The sequence below is a fragment of the Mytilus galloprovincialis genome, chromosome 1, assembly GCF_965363235.1.
Source record: "Mytilus galloprovincialis chromosome 1, xbMytGall1.hap1.1, whole genome shotgun sequence".
Taxonomy (NCBI): Eukaryota; Metazoa; Mollusca; class Bivalvia; order Mytilida; family Mytilidae; genus Mytilus; species Mytilus galloprovincialis.
Genome location: NC_134838.1, coordinates 130,053,148 through 130,074,267, shown reverse-complemented (window position 1 = coordinate 130,074,267; position 21,120 = coordinate 130,053,148). Strand labels below are relative to the sequence as shown.

Sequence of the window (21,120 nt, the reverse complement as noted above, 5' to 3'; positions counted from 1 at the left end):
AAAACATATCTATTTCACAGGTTATATGTCCTGTTACAAAACAACAAAACATATCTATTTCACAGGTAATTTGTTCTGTAACAAAACATATCTATTTCACAGGTAATGTGTCCTGTCACAAAACAATAAAACATATCTATTTCACAGGTAATGTGTCCTGTCACAAAACAACAAAACATATCTATTTCACAGGTTATATGTCCTGTTATAAAACAACAAAACATATGTATTTCACAGGTAATTTGTTCTGTAACAAAATATATCTATTTCACAGGTAATGTGTCCTGTCACAAAACAATAAAACATATCTATTTCACAGGTAATGTGTCCTGTCACAAAACAACAAAACATATCTATTTCACAGGTAATGTGTCCTGTTACAAAACAACAAAACATATCTATTTCACAGGTAATGTGTCCTGTCACAAAACAACAAAACATATCTATTTTACAAGTAATGTGTCCTGTCACAAAACAACAAAACATATCTATTTTACAGGTAATATGTCCTGTTACAAAACAACAAAACATATCTATTTCACAGGTAAATTGTTCTGTAACAAAACATATCTATTTCACAGGTAATTTGTCCTGTCAGAAAACAACAAAACATATCTACTTCACAGGTAAATTGTCCTGTCACAAAACAATAAAACATATCTTTTTCACAGGTAATTTGTCCTGTCAGAAAACAACAAAACATATCTATTTCACAAGTAATATGTCCTGTTACAAAACAACAAAACATATCTATTTCACAGGTAATGTGTCCTGTCACAAAACAACAAAACATATCTATTTCACAGGTAATGTGTCCTGTTACAAAACAACAAAACATATCTATTTCACAGGTAATGTGTCCTGTCACAAAACAACAAAACATATCTATTTTACAGGTAATGTGTCCTGTCACAAAACAACAAAACATATCTATTTTACAGGTAATATGTCCTGTTACAAAACAACAAAACATATCTATTTCACAGGTAAATTGTTCTGTAACAAAACATATCTATTTCACAGGTAATTTGTCCTGTTACAAAACAACAAAACATATCTATTTCACAGGTAATGTGTCCTGTCAGAAAACAACAAAACATATCTATTTCACAGGTAATATGTCCTGTTACAAAACAACAAAACATATCTATTTCACAGGTTATTTGTCCTGTCACAAAACAACAAACCATATCTATTTCACAGGTAATGTGTCCTGTCACAAAACAATAAAAACATATCTTTTTCACAGGTAATGTGTCCTGTCAGAAAACAACAAAACATATCTATTTCACAGGTTATTTGTCCTGTCACAAAACAACAAACCATATCTATTTCACAGGTAATGTGTCCTGTCAGAAAACAACAAAACATATCTATTTCACAGGTAATGTGTCCTGTCACAAAACAAGAAAACATATCTATTTCACAGGTTATTTGTCCTGTTAGAAAACAATAAAACATATCTATTTCACAGGTAATGTGTCCTGTCAGAAAACAACAAAACTTATCTATTTCACAGGTTATTTGTCCTGTTACAAAACAACAAAACATATCTATTTCACAGGTAATATGTCCTGTTACAAAACAACAAAACATATCTATTTCACAGGTAATATGTCCTGTCACAAAACAACAAACCATATCTATTTCACAGGTAATGTGTCCTGTCACAAAACAACAAAACATATCTATTTCACAGGTAATGTGTCCTGTCACAAAACAATAAAAACATATCTTTTTCACAGGTAATGTGCCCTGTCAGAAAACAACAAAACATATCTATTTCACAGGTAATGTGTCCTGTCACAAAACAAGAAAACATATCTTTTTCACAGGTATTGTGTCCTGTCACAAAACAACAAAACATATCTATTTCACAGGTAATGTGTCCTGTCACAAAACAAGAAAACATATCTTTTTCACAGGTAATGTGTCCTGTCAGAAAACAACAAAACATATCTATTTCACAGGTAATATGTCCTGTTACAAAACAACAAAACACATCTATTTCACAGGTAATGTGTCCTGTCACAAAACAACAAAACATATCTTTTTCACAGGTAATGTGTCCTGTCACAAAACAACAAAACATATCTATTTCACAGGTAATATGTCCTGTTACAAAACAACAAAACATATCTATTTCACAGGTAATGTGTCCTGTCACAAAACAACAAAACATATCTTTTTCACAGGTATTGTGTCCTGTCAGAAAACAACAAAACATATCTATTTCACAGGTAATTTGTCCTGTTACAAAACAACAAAACTTATCTATTTCACAGGTAATGTGTCCTGTCACAAAACAATAAAACATCTATTTCACAGGTAATATGTCCTGTCACAAAACAATAAAACATCTATTTCACAGGTGATTTGTCCTGTTACAAAACAACAAAATATGTCTATTTCATAGGTAATTTGTTCTGTAACAAAACATATCTATTTCACAGGTAATTTGTCCTGTCAGAAAACAACAAAACATATCTACTTCACAGGTAAATTGTCCTGTCACAAAACAATAAAACATATCTATTTCACAGGTAAATTGTCCTGCCACAAAACAACAAAACATATCTATTTCACAGGTTATTTGTCCTGTCACAAAACAACAAAACATATCTATTTCACTATCTATTTCACAGGTATCTTCCTGACACTAATCAACAAAAAAACAGAGTAATTGATCTAGAAAAAGTAAAACTCGGAATGTGAAACTGTGTCTGTATCTCCAATCTTTTACACATTTTGAATATCAATTTTAAACCTGTTTTCATCTGGATTTTTTTAGGATTATCAAGTTGACCCTGAAATTCAAGATAAAGTCCTACAGACTGAATGCAGAAGGAAGAAAAGTGGCACCTGAATGTTTTATAGTCCATGGGCAGGTGAATATAATTTTAACACTAAGGCTTATCTTCAGAAAGTTCAAAGTTTTTTTCCTGTTGGGATGGACTTATAATAATAAATAATTATGTCTCCCATTTTGTTAGTGGTGTCCATGTTATCAGTAACCAACTTGAAAAATATAAGAATTTGTTGGTATATTAATACATAAATGTTCTGTGTTGATCCAGCTTAAATTTCTATGTCTTTTGAATTCGATTAGTTATAGCTATAATGTTTATTCAGGAGGTTTTTCCATTATGAACGGAGATATACTGTGGAATCATTTTATGGATCGAGTAAACATTTTATTTTTGGGGGATACTTGATTTTCTGGTTGTAACAAATACTAAATGCAAGCCTACATGAAATTAACTCATTTTTTTTTAACTCACAAAATCTGCAACCAATTTTCTACCAACAAATAATAATGAATCGACATTGTATCTCATTTCTGAAATGATACAAATGATTGAACTTATATTTTAAAGATAGTATTTGATGACTCTAATAGAGATGGACAGATGTTATTGGATTTAGACACAGAATTAGAAGAGAGAACATGTCATGGTCATTATAATTATGGAGGTTAGTGTTATGGGTATAATACTCAGAAATGTTTATAATGCTTTCATCTTAAATGTGACCTTATTAGTAGTCTAAATACCGTTAAATTTTGAATTTAGCAACTTTATGGGCTTGTATTGCTTAATCTTGCATTGTTGCTTGTAAATCAACAATCTTATTGATAAAAGGGTGCAATATTTCAAAGATATACAGTTATTACTGCATAACATACAATGAATGACTAGATTTGTTTGTTGTTAATTTAGATATAAGAATAAATTACATATATTAGTGCGGTGACTGAAAGCAGATTTTTTTGAATTTAATCTCCCCACCGAACACACACCTACATAATATATCATTGGAAAGAGGAAATCGTGTACTATAATAATATGCCTGTCGTCAGAACTTGATATGGTCACATTTTTTTTAAATTGAGGTTAAAGGTCATATGCAAAATCTGTGAAAATTTGAGATGGTTTCAATTTTGACATTTTTTTATATTTATAAACTCTACCTAATTACAAATGATACCGTTTTGGCTTTAGTAATGTTTGTTATTATACATAAACCTTAATCGTTGAGATTTTTTTATCAAAAAAATCCTAAAACGACGTTTTATTAACAAAACTTCAAAAATCAAGTTTTCAACCTATAAAATGTTTAGAGCACCTTAACTTTATGAAAAATATCAATTTCAGGTAAAAATCAAGTGTCATGCAGGACAATACTTTAAAATTATTTTTTAAACTATCATAGTGGGTGAGGTATCAAACCAAAGCCATAGAACACTACAGTCAAATTCGACCTCAAATTGAATTTGCGGATACTTCAGGTTTTTTATAGACTACTCGTTGCTTTTGGTTTTTTTTCACAATTATTGCTGCTACCATAGTATTATCTTTTGTTGTGTATTTAACTTTGGTTAATATCTATTACATTATAGGTTTTGCAATTATATCCCCCCTTTTTTCGCTTGAAACGTACCACAAACTTCAAAAGTATTCCATATACAAAAAAAAGAAGATGTGATATGATTGCAAATGAGACAACTATCCCAATGAGACCAAATGAGACATAAAACAATTATAGGTCCCGTACGGGCTTCAACAATGAGTAAAATTCATACTGCATAGTCTTCAATTCCCGAAATGAATAATGTAAAACAAACAAAAAATCTAACGGCCTGATTAATGTACAAAATAAATAAGAAACAAACAAATATAGTATATAGAAACAAACGACAAACACTGCGTTACCGTCTTTTGACTTGAAACAGACGCATACAGATAGTGTACTTTTTTTAAGGGCACGCCTACACTCCTCTAACCTCGGGGCTGGAACCGTGTGTACCAGTGCAACAAACTTTATACCAAATCAACCGCTATCTCCATCATCTTCATTTTCATCAACCGTCACAAGACATGTTTTAATATTTCTACACATTTCTTTCATGGCCACAGGTCTGCACATGAAAGGTTCTGCTCAAAGCAAACACGTTATTTTGAGTTTTACAAGTACAAGTACAATTAAGCCTGAAGGTATTGTAGGAAGTCCAAAGACATTTGTTCCTAAAAAAATACCAGCTTCAAACCATCCCTATCAATTCATTCAAGATTTAACAGAGATGTAAAAGGGGGGCTAGGAAGGTGTGTTGACATTCATATGCTTGTCTGCAAAGATGCTGGGGAAACATTACACGAGACGTACACACTATCTTGAATTCGCTCAATGTCATGGTTGGCAACAAACTAGATAGCGTCGCACTTTATTTTAAGAAGCATAAAATCCATTGGCATTCAATGTTTCAACAAGGTGTTTTGAACCAAACTCATTGTACATTTGTAAAAATTCTAAATGAAAAGGAGTAAAACAAAAACGATTGCATCAACAATTGCTTAGCATTTCCACAATTTCTCTGGTGCCATTTCCTGAGAATAGTCTTGCGGCTGTATGCAGTTTCATTGAGTAAAGATAGAATGAATTGCAATAAATACGAAGGCATTGACTGAATTGAGAAAAAAAGAGACAATTCATCCGAAGTTGGGTAGTCTTCTTTAGAGTTTCGATGTCTTTTCTAAGTAAACTTGCAGCGGAATGAAATATCTGTCCGTTATTTGTGTCTATTACAATACAGTTGACATTGAGATTTTGAGGTCAGTTTTCAATTGACTAGAAGCTTATATGGCATCTTAAATAGTTATTTTGCTACTAAATATTATGTTATATTTGCCTTGAACTTGTTGAAGTTGATTGACAACTGAATTTCTATAGAAATTAATGAGTTTAGACTGCATTTTACATGTAGAATATTTTAAATTAGAATCAGCCGGAAGAAATTATCTTTATTTATCAAGTAACGGTGCCATGAGGAATGACCATTAAATCGTTGTCAATAGCCAAAATAAAATTAGTAAAAGCAGTATCGTGTTCTGAGATATCTGCTTCCACGGGTTTGGATTTTTTTTTTCGTTTTTAGTAAATAATTTATAATACAACCAAAATGACAGAGTGCTTGATGTTTAAAAGATGGACGGGAAACTATTTCAACTTTAACTTTATCTGACACGCATAAAACATTTTTAATTCGCTCATCTGATTCAAACTTGAGTATTTTTGTATCTTTCTAAAATGTTTTGTTGCAACAAAATATACAAGCACTCCAGTTGAACGACTGCATTCTTGAACGTGTACAAATACCCGAAACTGAGGGATAACAGTCAGATAATTGTATGTCGTCATTAAATATCAGACTAGAAGCTTTTTCGCTCTAAAAGGGGGAACAAATATGTTTACTTTGTAAGTTTTGTAGCATGAACGATGATAAACTGCCGGCACAGAGTTCTTCAAATTAACAGCTTTCGTATGAAACATCTTGATGTTCACCTCATGATCATCCAATCTTTTATGCAATGCAGATACAAAAATCGACTTCCCTAAACTAGTAAATTGACTCAAAATTTCAATCAAGGGTTTTTTTTGGGGCATATTATGCACTGCATAACATTTAACAACTGTTGTCTTTTCTTTGGACTTAATGGAGCAATTTGCAAAGGACTTGGCATATCACGGAATATTTACTGAAACTATCCGTCAATTATTTTGATTTTACAATAAGACTTTTCTGACAAAGTATTTGATGTTTTAGAACGAAAAAACATAGAATATAAACATATACAAACAAAGTATGTGCATATATCAGTGCACTTCAATTGAAAATATGTGTATATAATAGCGAAAAAGGTAGTAATTTCATATATCATTTGAGAGCAAATTATTGACTAATACACAAAATGTGACGGAAGGCAAGTGATTGAGTTCCGTGTTGAAAATGAAGATTTTTACTCGATTCTTTTTCCGTTGATTTCTTAAGGTTTTTATCATATTTGGGTTCCGAAATTTTTATCACTTACAAGTTTTATTAAATACTATATGCTTAAAATATTATGGGATAATTTGTATTACTACTATGAAGAAGAAACTAAAGTTTGAGTTTGAATTTGCAATTAAAATTACCTCAATTTTAAATAGTCTAAATTTCGCAAATTTTATAGATTAGAAGAAAATAAAATACTGAATAGAATATTTTGACATATACAAATAGCTTCAGGAAAAACTATTTCAATTAAATGTAAGCAAACATACACATTTTTTCATTTTGAAAAAGGGGGGTTTAAACTCTTCAATATACTACCAGTCATTAAAACGACTTTTTCGAAAAAAGTGACCGTACGAAATTCTGACGACAGGGCAAAAACTAAAGAAGACATATTTGTCTTTAAGTTAAGACCATTTTTAGCCGTGTGTTATTTGGGGAGATTAAACTCGCGATCTAGACGACTTTTTACACTTCTGTCACCGCACTATATGTCTTAAAATGAAGTTAAACAAAAACAAAACAACAAAGAACAGATGTTTGTATTTTAATATTATCATGAAATGGCATATCAATTTATATTGAATGATACATTGCTTTGTTTAGAGAAAAAGAACCCAATTTATATTTATATGAGATGAATACAATATATTATCCTTGTTTTATGTTATTGTTCTGTGTGTACACACTTGTCTGTAACATCAATATGTATTTTCTGTGTGTACACACTTGTCTGTAACATCAATATGTATTTTCTGTGTGTACACACTTGTCTGTAACATCAGTATGTATTTTCAGAGAAAGAAAGAAAGGGAGAGATTGTGCTTCTCTTTATTATTTAACTGTTTCATGTGTCAATGCTTTCCTCAGACAAGACATTAATGTGTTTCCACACTTACCACGTTTTCTGCATATTTTCAGAAGAAGAAAAGCAGGAGAGACTTACGAATACACTGTATGATATCTTTGTTATATGTGTCAGTGTTCTCTCTGCAGTTCTGTGTTTGAGGTCTTTGTACAGAGGACACAAACTTAAACAGGTAAAATATTCTATTTTTTTTTTTTTGGTTATAATATTAAAAACTGCATCAGGGCACATGCTAGCAGTCCATTAGGGCGAAAAAGTTGCTTTTCTCTCCGTCACTTCTCTATACCCGACGTCAAAAGGAAAATCTAGTCACCCTGTTGTTCACCATACTCGCTTTCAGTCTCTTTCGTCATTAGACATTTTGAATTTTTAACATGTCGATGAAACATCAATTATGTATTGGAAATGTAAGAAATTCAGACCAAAATGATTCATTTTCGTAAGAAAAGAGGTTTAAGAATTTACTTTACAGTGCGCTGCAGGTTATTTAATAAAAAGACAAACTTTTATTACTTCCTGCACTTTCGGTACTTGTTACTCATGAGCCTACATCACTCTAACTTTTGGCGTCAAAATAAGTTTGTTATGTCATTTTAAGGTGATAAAAGTTGCCTACAGTAAATGTTTGATCCTTTTATTGCATTAAAAACGTCATATCCCTTTCCAGATAGTTTGTCAAACATCATTTATTTTTGTAAATTTTTTTTGGCCGCCATGGACTGTTTACTACAGATCGGAAATGAACCAGCTATGAATGAAATATGTATTTTTACAATAAGTATTACAGATGCATGAATGTAACAGCTGAGAGAAGAATATTAACCTCAAGAGGAAAAATAACGCATTCCACTCGCATTAACAGACTTTAAGTTAGATCTACTTGATTAATGTATATAATTCCATAGAAATGGATTGTTTCAAAATATTGCTGAAAGTTCCTCAACTCATTGTCTATTTTACTAATATCAATATATTATGGCCCAGCTTATAAACATTGTATATCTTTTGATGAGAAACTCGGAATTCATAATCATGAAAAACAGGATAGTTTTTTAATTGAATTGTTATGATATATTATATTTTCTTTACCTTTTTGACATAAAAAAAAAAATCTTTTTAGTGCTAAATATTAAGTTGGTAGTTTCTCACAAGAATCTAATTAACTTAAACAATTTTGAAATTGAACTGTTACATTAATTATAAAAAAAAAAAGATGTGGTATGATTGCCAATGAGACAACTCTCCAAAAGAGACCAAAATGACCCAGAAATTAACAACTATAGGTCACCGTACGGCTTTCCACAACGAGCAAAGCCCAAGAAAACTAACAGCCTTATTTATATAAAAAAAATGAATGAAAAACAAATATGTAACACATAAACAAACAACAACCACTCAGATATGAATTGAATTATATAAAAAGAACATTATTTACATATGACCCTTTATACTATAGTAAAATCCAAACATTGTAGCGCAGTGCACGAAGGTGCACTTCTCCCTATCAGTTTCAAAAAGAGAAGTCACTTCTTCCTATGATTCTGAAGTAGTGTGAGCCCTGCTGCATACAATTATAACTTTGTGAAGTAGGGAATGATTTTGTTATTCCTCGAAATTGGTTCATCAGTGAAACAAATACCCCATGTTTAATGATCTTTAATGCAGGATTACATTTTTATGCCCCATTTATGGGCATTATGTTTTCTGGTCTGTGTGTCTGTCTGTTTGTGTGTCTGTCCGTTTGATTGTCTGTTTGTTTGTTCGTTCCCTCGTTCGTTCGTCCCTCTGTCCCACTTAAGGTTAAAGTTTTTGGTCGAAGTAGTTTTTGATGTAGTCCTATCAGCTTGAAACATAGTATACATGTTCCCTATGATCTCTCTAATTTTAATGCCAAATTAGAGATTTTTCCCCATTTTCACGGTCCATTGAACATAGAAAATGATTTTGCGGATGGGGTATCCATGTACTATGGACACATTCTTGTTTATAAGTAAATAAGGCCAAACAAAAAAAATATATGAGATTCTTATTTCATCAATTTTCAAAATAGGTAAGGAGGACTTTTTTGGGGGCTGGGGATATAGCTGTTGGTGGGCTCCCTAAATCATAGTCTTTGATTGTTCTTCAAATTATAAAAAAGAAGATGTGGTATGATTGCTGATGAGACAACTCTCCACAAGAGACAAAATGACACAAATAAACAGCTATAGGTCACTGTATGGTCTTCAACAATGAGCAAAGCCCATACTGCATAGTCAGCTACAAAAGGCCCCTAAATCACAAAAAAATGTAAAATTATTCAAACAAGAAAACTAACAACTTCATAGTTGCTCTTTATCTTTTATCATGCATTGAAATCATCCTATATTTAAAATGTTTTGTGTTGCAGAAGACAATAGACCACTTCAAAAAAGTTTATCGTAAAGACCTATCTCGATCAGATAAATTTGAGTTTTTAAACCTATGGTACGTTGCCATTGTCCTCAATGATATCTTCACCATTGTTGGAAGTTCATTCAAGATACAGATTGAGAATAAGGTACATTTATTTATCATTGAGAATTAGGTACATTTATGTTTCATTGAGAATAAGGTAACATTTATTTATTATTGAAGATTACAGAGAAGATGTTTCCTTAGAGAAATTGATTTTCCTGAATAATCTGTATAAAATAGATTTCTCTTTTTTATTCGAAACATTTCTTTGACAAAAGACTGTAACTGTGAAGTTTAAAAACAGAATGAAATGCCATCAGTACAGATACAAAATATTGGAATTATTTCTTTGTGTGACATTCTTTAGTGTTTAAATTCTTAATATCAATTTAATTTCAACTTATTTGAACATTTCTTCATTGCTATGAGTATAAGTGAAATATGTTCCACTGAATATTAAAGAAACATTAAGTTACAAATTGTTCACATCCAGAACTAGCTATGTAAATGCACCTTATTTTTGGTTAGGAATTATTTGATGAGGATTATGATGTGGTGAGTTGACAAATTCCTGCCTCCAGCACCCATCCCCATGGTGACCATGAAATTTAGTAATGGTATCCATTTTGCAAACCAGTAGGTTCAATAAGTCCCCAAAATGGCCCCTATTTCCAGCTAAAATTTCAAATTATGATTCATTGACCATTATTATAAGTTAACGGGCTTCTCTTGATGACACACATTTTGATTTCTAGAAAAATTCAAATAAAAACATGTCAATCTCCATTGATTATTATTTTTTGACTGGTAATGAAAAGTACATGCACCGAGAAGCAAGATGATTTCAAACTACATTTTATTATAATATTTTACGTTTCTGACTTGAATATTTAGTTTGTCAAAGTATACACTCAATGTTTTCTAGGCTTGAATTGAAATCTGTATGATTTTGTCAAATTTCACTAAAGTCTCTAATTTTGGTTTAATCAGATTGTAAATGTTAACATTTTAAAAGAAAATCTATACAAACATAGCTCTATTTCTCTTATTTATGTGTTTGCCTATCAACTTGAACAATTTTGAACTTACAACAATGGACTGAATTAATATTCCAGGTCAAATAGGACTTTTAAAGATTGATTTACTTGCTTGCAATTCAACTGCCTCATTATGTGCTTAGCACAATCTTCTCTAAACACTGATCACAGTTGTTCACTTATCATAGACTTATTATTTTGAATTGCTAGTTGTCAATTATCAGAAGCAAAATCACACAAATTAAGCCTGCATTATGTTTTTCGGTATGTACGTCCGTGCATCTGTTCATCTGTTTGTCCAACCGTCTGTCATGCTTCAGGTTAAAGGTTTTTGATCTAGGAAGTCCAATCAACTTTAAACTTTGTACACCTGTTCCCTAAGATATGATCTTTGTAAATTTTAGCCCACTTCACAGTGATCTGATTTCATGATTTTAAAATGTTCTTGGTGGAATTGACTAAGTGAGGATCCAAATTTAACATATTTGGGACAATTTCATGTTATTTTTCTACTGGTGAAAGTTGCGACAATAAAATCACTCGCTAAAATAAGTTGGTTTACAGTATTCAAAAAAGGAAAAAAATAAACTTGGATCAATGAAAAGTGTAAGAAACAAACTGTGAACTATTTTTAACCGGATTTTTGTGACAAAAATGTCGGTTATTGATTTGGGGATGTACGGCGGGCGGGCGGTCGGTCGGGCGGGCGGGCGGGCGGGCGTCACTCAAATGTTGTCCGTGCATTAACTCATGAACCGTTCAACCAAAGCTTTTAACATTTTAATATGTTGTTACTGACAACTAAATGAAGGTCAAGTTCAATAATGGCGATTTTGACTTTTACCGTTCAGGAGTTATGGTTCTTGAAAGATTGAAAAATGGAGTTTCCAGTCGTGTCTGTGCATTTACGCATGAACTGTTCTACCTAAGCTTCCCAAATTTTAATATGTTGTTACTGATGACAAAATGGAGGTCAAGTTCAATAATGACGATTTTGACTTTTACCGTTCAGGAGTTAAGGTTCTTGAAAGATTGAAAAATGGTGTTTCCAGTCGTGTCCATGCATTTACACATGAACTGTTTTACCAAAGCTTCCCAAATTTTAATATGTTGTTACTGATGACAAAATAGAGGTCAAGTTCAATAATGACGATTTTGACTTTTACCGTTCAGGAGTTATGGTTCTTGAAAAATTGAAAAATGGTGTTTCCAGTCGTGTCCGTGCATTTTCTCATGAATCATTCAACCAAAGCTTTTGAAATTTTTATATGTTGTTACTGATGGCAAATTAGAGGTCAAGTTCAATAATGATGATTTTGACTTTTACCGTTCAGGAGTTATGGTTCTTGAAAGATTGTGAAATGGCGTTTCCATTCACGTTGTTGCATTTACTCATGAACCATTCAATCTAAGCTTTTCAAATTTTAAGATGTTGATACGGATGACAAAATGGAGGTCAAATTTGATATTGACGATTTTCACTTTCACCATTCATCAATAATGGTTCTTGTGATATTGCCAGGACACAAATAAATATTAATAAATCCGGTTTGCTGTCGTTGTGACAGCCTCTTGTTCTACATGAAGTGACAAGAAATTTGGTCAGTGATGGATTACAAACGCCTCACTAATTCTTGCTTTCTGTTTATTTTCATTAAGTTATTGGTAAGTAGATAAAGCATGAAATTTAAGAATAAGGTAGAAATGCTAAACAAGTACCTGCGGGCTTTTATATAAAAAGGCATCATTCGATATATTAAAATAAGTATAGAATAATTGCCAAAAATGTGGGTTGCTGACATTTTAAGAACCTGTTTATGTAAAGTATATAGTGTTAACAATGTGTTTGATGATGAACCTTTTCATTTGGCTTGTAAGTTAAATAAGAGATGAAAAAATAAGAGCATGAAAATATAACTGGTATTTAAAACTAGAGGCTCTAAAGAGCCTGTGTCGCTCACCTTGGTCTATGTGAATATTAAACAAAGGACACAGATGGATTCATGACAAAATTGTGTTTTGGTGATGGTGATGTGTTTGTAAATCTTACTTTACTGAACATTCTTGCTGCTTACAATTATCTCTATTTATAATGAACTTGGCCCAGTAGTTTCAGAGGAGAAGATTTTTGTAAAAGATTTACGAAAAATGGTTCAAAATTGACTATAAAGGGCAATAACTCCTAAAGGGGGTCAACTGACCATTTCAGTTATGTTGACTTATTTGTAAATCTTACTTTGAAGAACATTATTGCTGTTTACAGTTTATCTCTATCTATAATAATATTCAAGATAATAACCAAAAACAGCAAAATTTCCTTATTTCCTGAATTACCAATTCAGGGGCAGCAACCCAACAACAGGTTGTCCGATTCATCTGAAAATTTCAGGGCAGATAGATGTTGACCTGATAAACAATTTTAATTCATGTCAGATTTGCTCTCAATGCTTTGGTTTTTGAGTTATAAGCCAAAAACTGAATTTTACCCCTATGTTCTATTTTTAGCTGTGGTGGCCATCTTGGTTGGTTGGCCGGGTCACGCCACATATTTTTTAAACTAGATACCCCAATGATGATTGTGGCCAAGTTTGGTTTAATTTGGCCCAGTGGTTTCAGAGGAGAAGATTTTTGTAATAGATTACTAAGATTTACGAAAAATGGTTAAAAATTGACTAAAGGGCAATAACTCCTAAAGGGGGTCAACTGACCATTTCAGTTATGTTGACTTATTTGTAAATCTTACTTTGAAGAACATTATTGCTGTTTACAGTTTATCTCTATCTATAATAGTATTCAAGATAATAACCAAAAACAGCAAAATTTCCTGAAAATTACCAATTCAGGGGCAGCAACCCAACAACAGGTTGTCTGATTCATCTGAAAATTTCAGGGCAGATAGATGTTGACCTGATAATCAATTTTACTTCATGTCAGATTTGCTCTAAATGCTTTGGTTTTTGAGTTATAAGCCAAAAACTGAATATTACCCCTATGTTCTATTTTTAGCTGTTGGGGCCATCTTGGTTGGTTGGCCGGGTCACGCCACACATTTTTTAAACTAGATACCCCAATGATGATTGTGGCCAAGTTTGGTTTAATTTGGCCCAGTAGTTTCAGAGGAGAAGATTTTTAACGACGACGGATGACGGACGCCGGACGCCGGGCGCAAAGTGATGGGAAAAGCTCACTTGGCCCTTTGGGCCAGGTGAGCTAAAAAAGGAGAATCTGTTTCATGACGATTATCATGATGGGTGTATTGGTTGCTGTCTCATTTAACTATATCCTACTTCTATTTTTCTTCTATAGTAAAGTTAATGTAGGCATGACTGAATTTTAATGTGCGTATTGTTATGAGTTTACTTTTCCACATTGGCTAGAGGTATAGGGGGAGGGTTGAGATCTCATAAACATGTTTGACCCCGTCACATTTTCGCGCCTGTCCCAAGTCAGAAGCCTCTGGCCTTTGTTAGTCTTGTATTATTTTAATATTAGTTTCTTGTGTACAATTTGGAAATTAGTATGACGTTCATTATCACTGAACTAGTATATATTTGTTTAGGGGCCAGCTGAAGGACGCCTCCGGGTGCAGGAATTTCTCGGTACATTGAAGACCTGTTGATGACCTTCTGCTGTTGTTTTTTCTATGGTCGGGTTGTTGTCTCTTTGACACATTCCCCATTTCCATTCTCAATTTTATGACAGTGGGGATAGTACTGGTACAGACTGGTTTGTCTCTTATTTTAACTAAATGAAAAGTCATCACCAGCATTGTCAACACTTATATTCATTTAAAATCATGTTTGGTATTTGGGTTTGGAATTTTTTTTCAGCATTGCATGTTTTAACATTGAAAGTATGCTAGTCTTTTAGGAAAAGATTAGCCAAAGAATTTTAAACAGCTCACTGTATATAAAAATGTAAAAGAATTTATGCTCTGATATTAGTGGTGCATGATTTGTTCCTGTTTGTGAGTTGGTTTGTATGTCCATCTGTCCATACCATATCATGTTTAAGTTTTGGATTAAAGTATTTCACCTTGAAGTTTCAATCACATCAACAAAATAAGTATACTTGTTCAATATGATGTCAACTTTTAAAAATAAATTCCAAATTTAGGTTTTAACCCAATTTTTGTAGTTCACAGAAGATGGAAATGACAATGTAATATCAGGGTATGGTTTCCTTAGGTCACATGTTCTTGTTTTACAGATTTAGTTCTCACAATTTAAAGTTATAATATATGCTTGTACAGAGTTGTTTTGTAGATCTTTCATAAAACAAACATTCATAAGGTATAATCCACATTGGTTTAAAAACTAACATGTGACAGACTTAATTTTGACAAATTTTTTATTGAATGTTTATTTATCTTCAGAATGCACAGAGTACCTCAGAGAATTATGATAACTGTAGCTTGTTTCTGGGAACTGGTAGTATACTGGTATGGTTAGGAGTCCTTAGATATCTGGGATTCTTCAAAACATTTAATGTAAGTTATAGATAGATATGGGACAGTCAGGTATCAAGGATTCTTCAAAATGTTTGATATAAGTTATCAGTAGGTATGGGGCAGTCAGATATCCAGGATTTTTAAAACACTAAGGCTTAACAGAATAAACATCATTATAGATAATAAAATGAGGTAATAAGGTAGATTTGTGTGTTTAAAAATTGATTTGTTCTTAGTTACATATTAAGATTAATGTATTTATATATTATTGCATTCATTATATTTTTATTTAATTCCTTTTTAGATTCTCAGTATTGTTTTAAAGAAAGCATTTCCAAATATGATGAGATTTTTGGTTGGAGCTCTGATGTTGTATGTAGGTTTCATGTTTTGTGGATGGGTTGTACTTGGACCATACCACATTAAGGTAAGATAGGATATATGGATGGGATGTACTTGGACCATACCACATTAAGGTAAGTTAATACATATTGATGGGCTGTACTTGGACCATACCACATTAAGGTAAGTTAGGATATATATGTGGATGGGTTGTACTTGGACCATACTACATAAAGGTAAGTTAGGATAATCCGATATATGGATGGGTTGTACTTGGACCATACCACATAAAGGTAAGTTAGGATATATGGATGGGTTGTACTTGGACCATACCACATAAAGGTAAGTTAGGATATATGAATTAGTTTACTTGGACCATACTACATAAAGGTAAGTTAGGATATATGGATGGGTTGTACTTGGACCATACCACATAAAGGTAAGTTAGGATATATGAATTAGTTTACTTGGACCATACTACATAAAGGTAAGTTAGGATATATGGATGGGTTGTACTTGGACCATACCACATTAAGGTAAGTTAGGATATATATGTGGATGGGTTGTACATGGACCATTCCACATTAAGGTAAGTTAGGATATATGGATGGGTTGAACTAGGACCATACCACATAATTGTGGGTATTGTGTCCGTGGATATGTTTTATTTGGACTGGACTTATTAATAGTAATTTGATTTGATCATTTATTATTGTCTGTTTGCTAAGATTTTACTGGAAAATATTTAATTTATATAAATGATGAGAAATATTTAATATATCATAAAGCTAGATTCTGCAATGTTTGACCTTAATGAACTATGAGAAATCTACACTGCCGCTGCAGTTAATCTACACTGCCGCTGCAGTTAATTTACACTGCCGCTGCAGTTAATCTACACTGCCGCTGCAGTAGGGTTGGTTGTAAATTTAATTGCATGAACTTGAAAAATTAGAACACATGTTCACTATGAGGTAAACTTTTAATTGTTATGCCAAATCTTTATTTGCTGACCTTGATATCAAATTTCATTAAACAAGGACATATGATAGTGTGAGTCCTACAGACACATCTTTTTTTCAAATTCTTCTTTTGAAATAAATGTTTACAATAGTTATTAAAGTTACCAAGATTATAATTTAATACGCCAGACGCACGTTTCGTCTACATAAGACTCATCAGTGACGCTCAGATCAAAATAGTTGTAAACCCAAACAAGTGCAAAGTTGAAAAGCATTGAAAACCAAAATTCCAAAACGTTGTGCCAAATTCGGTTACTGTAATCTATTCCTGTGATAAGAAAATCCTTAATTTTTCAAAAAAAATCAAAGTTTTGTAATCAGGAAAATTATAAAAATGACCATATAATTGATATTTATGTCAACACCGAAGTGCTGACTACTGGGCTGGTGATACCCTTGGTGACTTTCATTAATTTGGTATATTTATGTAGTATTTTGTAAAATCATGAATCAATGTATGTTTCTCTGTTCATTCCTTCTATATGAGTGTTTAATTAAAAAATATTATACATTTATGACATTTTATTTGATTTCTTTTTTTCAGTTCCGTCATCTGAGTACATCCTCTGAGTGTTTATATCTTTTTTTCTTTATTTCAGTTCCGTCATCTGAGTACATCCTCCGAGTGTTTATATTCATTAATCAATGGAGATGATATGTTTGTGACATTTTCGGCCACAATGACAAAGAACATGGTGGTGTGGTATTTCAGTCGGATCTACCTGTATATATTTATCTCGCTGTTTATTTACTGTGTTTTGAATTTGTTTATTGCTGTTATTCTGGATACATATGAAACTATAAAGGTAATTATTGAGGCTATATACTGTAAATTTAGAAATTATTGAGAGGTTTTTATTATTGGGAAAAATGAGTTGTAAACACAATATTTAAAATTGGCATTTTGAAATGTTTTATATGAACTAAACAGGATTTTCTCAAAATCGTAAAAATAAAAATCGCTTTAAGTTTTAAATGACAAAATCGCAATATTAAATGCAAGCAATAATTTCTGAATTTACAGTATATAGTTTTTTTATTAGGTTTATTTTTAAGTATAGATATTTCTTTGTACAATTGTAACCCCCAATTTTGACTCTTAAATTGAAGTCTATGTCTGAAACTGTCTGAAAGATGTATTATCCTTAGACTAATCTTATTCCTATTAAGAACAAATTGAGATTACATGGGTGACTCAGAATCTCAAACGCTTTGATATCTGCCAAATTTATATCTCTTAATTTTGATGTGTTTGATGCATGAGCATATGATACAGTAACAGGGGAGGTAACGACATTGCTAACATAAACTGTTATTTCTGTGACATCGAATTGTGACATATCAGGAAAAGAAGCATTTTTCAACTGCTTTTTATGATTTTAACTTATTTAACTTGAAAACGAGTACTGTAAATTCAGAAATTATTGCGTGCTACTGCATTTATTTTTTGCGATTTTGTAATTTCAGACTTAAATGAGATATTGAGAAAAATCCTATTCAAGTCATATAAAAAATTTCAAAATGTGAGTTTAAATTAATACGATTATAACCCTGTCGCAATTCTCTAATTATAAGAACATCGCAATAGTTTCTGAATTTATAGTACATGGACCTCTCTTTTTTAAAATGGCATTAGATTTGATTACGTTTGAAGATTATGTGTACCAATTTTTATGAAAAAGTCAACATTGAAATTGAAAGATGTTGTATGTAGGTTTCATGTTTTGTGGATGGGTTGTACTTGAACCACATATAATCTATCATGATAAAACTTGATTGCTGCATTTATTAGGTTACACCACAAGTTGAATGTCCAAAGTTCATGGTCCAATAAGTGCTGACCCAGAAACCCAGTACAGATATATTATTTAAGAAGATCAATAGATTTGTTATACTACACATGACATATTTAAAGACAATGGTATTATAATGATTGTCTATTTGTAGGAGTATTATGAGTGTGGCTTTCCCAAGACTGATCTCTCAGAGTTTATATGTAAATGTAATGATCCCCCAACGTCAGCTTTATACAGGGGAGAAGATACCGGGTGTGGTCTGTGGTCTTGTTTATGTTGTTGTAAAAGGTAAGATCAGGACATCTATCTGACCTTGAGTCAACAATCCTTATGTGCCTCAAAATGAGCCAGTGCTCTATGTTGAATACTGTACAAGACTGACCTATAAAGGTTTACATTTATATATTGTGACTTAGATGGAGAGTTGTCTCATTGGCAATCATACCACAACTTCATATATCTAACACAACTTTAAAGTACCATAAAAGAGACACTATGCAACATGGTGTTAGTTTAAAATAACTTTTTGAGCTTAACAGTTTTTGAAGTGCATAAGACCATAAAATAAAGATGTTTAAACTATTGAACTATAACAAGTTTTTAAAGAACTTAATTTCTAGAGAATAGTGTAAAAATAAGATTTTTTTCCTTATTGATTTTTTAGTGTCCTAAAAATTACATGAGATATTTCTTTTTATACGCCAGACTCAAACAATTAGTACTAACAAAATGAGAAATAAAATTTCAAATGATCCATATTAAAATACAGACTGGTAAAGAAGTTGTCATCAAAACAGCTTTGTTAATTTGACTGCCATACAAGTGAGAGGTTTAGCTAGCTATAAAACCAGATTTATAAGAAAGGCCTGTACCAATTTAGGAATATTAGTCGTTTTCGATTCATTTGATGTGTTTAAGCTTTTGATTCTGCCATCTGATAAGGGACTTTCTGTTTTGAATTTTTCATAGAGTTTGGTATTTTTATTTTTTTCCTTTTTGTATTATGTATTTTTTTTTTCAGAAATGCAGATCAACCAGGAGAGTATACCAGTTTGTTATAGAATCTTTCTGCTGTAGTCAAGTTTACTAGAAATTATATTTGTGGATTAAAGAAGGTGCAAGGGAATTACAATGATCATGAATTTACTAGAAATTTGTGGATTAAAGAAAGTGCCAGAGAACAAACCATTATGTTTCTCAGTTACTGAATCTGATGTTTAATACATGTGTTATACATTTATACAACAGTTCAATTTTAATCTTATATTCAAACTTTACATTATTGACTAATACTCATTTCACATTCCAACAAAAGGGTCATTCCTTATAGTATTCATTTTATTTATTTCAGTCATATTTTAAGATTAAATACAGTCTATAAATTTTTATTTGCATTTATTTAATTTTGAAATAATGAACCTTTTTATGCCCCACCTACGATAGTAGAGGGGCATTATGTTTTCTGGTCTGTGCGTCCGTTCGTCCGTCTGTTCGTTCGTTCGTTCGTTCGTCTGTTCGTTCGTCCGTCTGTCCCGCTTCAGGTTAAAGTTTTTGGTCAAGGTAGTTTTTGATGAAGTTGAAGTCCAATCAACTTGAAACTTAGTACACATGTTCCTTATGATATGATCTTTCTAATTTAAATGCCAAATTAGAGTTTTGACCCCAATTTTACGGTTCACTGATAGAAAATGATAGTGCAAATTTCAGGTTAAAGTTTTTGGCTTCAGGTTAAAGTTTTTGGTCAAGGTAGTTTTTGATGAAGTTGAAGTCCAATCAACTTGAAACTTAGTATACATGTGCCCTATGATATGATCTTTCTATTTTAAATGCCAAATTAGAGTTTTGACCCCAATTTTACGGTTCACTGAACATAGAAAATGATAGTGCAAATTTCAGGTTAAAGTTTTTGGCTTCAGGTTAAAGTTTTTGGTCAAGGTAGTTTTTGATGAAGTTGAAGTCCCATCAACTTGAAACTTAGTATACGTGTGCCCTATGATATGATCTTTCTAATTTAAATGCCAAATTAGAGTTTTGACCCCAATTTTACGGTTCACTGAACATAGAAAATGATAGTGCAAATTTCAGGTTAAAGTTTTTGGTCAAGGTAGTTTTTGATGAAGTTGAAGTCCAATCAACTTGAAACTTAGTATACATGTGCCCTATGATATGATCTTTCTAATTTAAATGCCAAATTAGAGTTTTGACCCCAATTTTACGGTTCACTGAACATAGAAAATGATAGTGCAAATTTCAGGTTAAAGTTTTTGGCTTCAGGTTAAAGTTTTTGGTCAAGGTAGTTTTTGATGAAGTTGAAGTCCAATCAACTTGAAACTTAGTATA

At 31.9% G+C, this 21,120-nt stretch overlaps 1 protein-coding gene across 1 annotated transcript in view; it reads left to right on the top strand.

The window, feature by feature from the left end:
• Positions 1 to 20,199, top strand: part of LOC143059535 (mucolipin-3-like) — a 55,643-nt gene extending 35,444 nt beyond the window's left edge. Inside the window, exons 6-14 of the mRNA XM_076233056.1 lie at positions 2,792 to 2,888; positions 3,378 to 3,474; positions 7,751 to 7,869; positions 10,087 to 10,236; positions 15,546 to 15,659; positions 15,925 to 16,047; positions 17,584 to 17,790; positions 18,932 to 19,068; positions 19,802 to 20,199. Coding sequence (XP_076089171.1) covers positions 2,792 to 2,888; positions 3,378 to 3,474; positions 7,751 to 7,869; positions 10,087 to 10,236; positions 15,546 to 15,659; positions 15,925 to 16,047; positions 17,584 to 17,790; positions 18,932 to 19,068; positions 19,802 to 19,841 — 1,084 coding nt within the window. The 3' untranslated portion in view covers positions 19,842 to 20,199. The remainder of the gene's footprint in view (positions 1 to 2,791; positions 2,889 to 3,377; positions 3,475 to 7,750; positions 7,870 to 10,086; positions 10,237 to 15,545; positions 15,660 to 15,924; positions 16,048 to 17,583; positions 17,791 to 18,931; positions 19,069 to 19,801) is intronic.
• Positions 20,200 to 21,120: the final 921 nt, after the last annotated feature.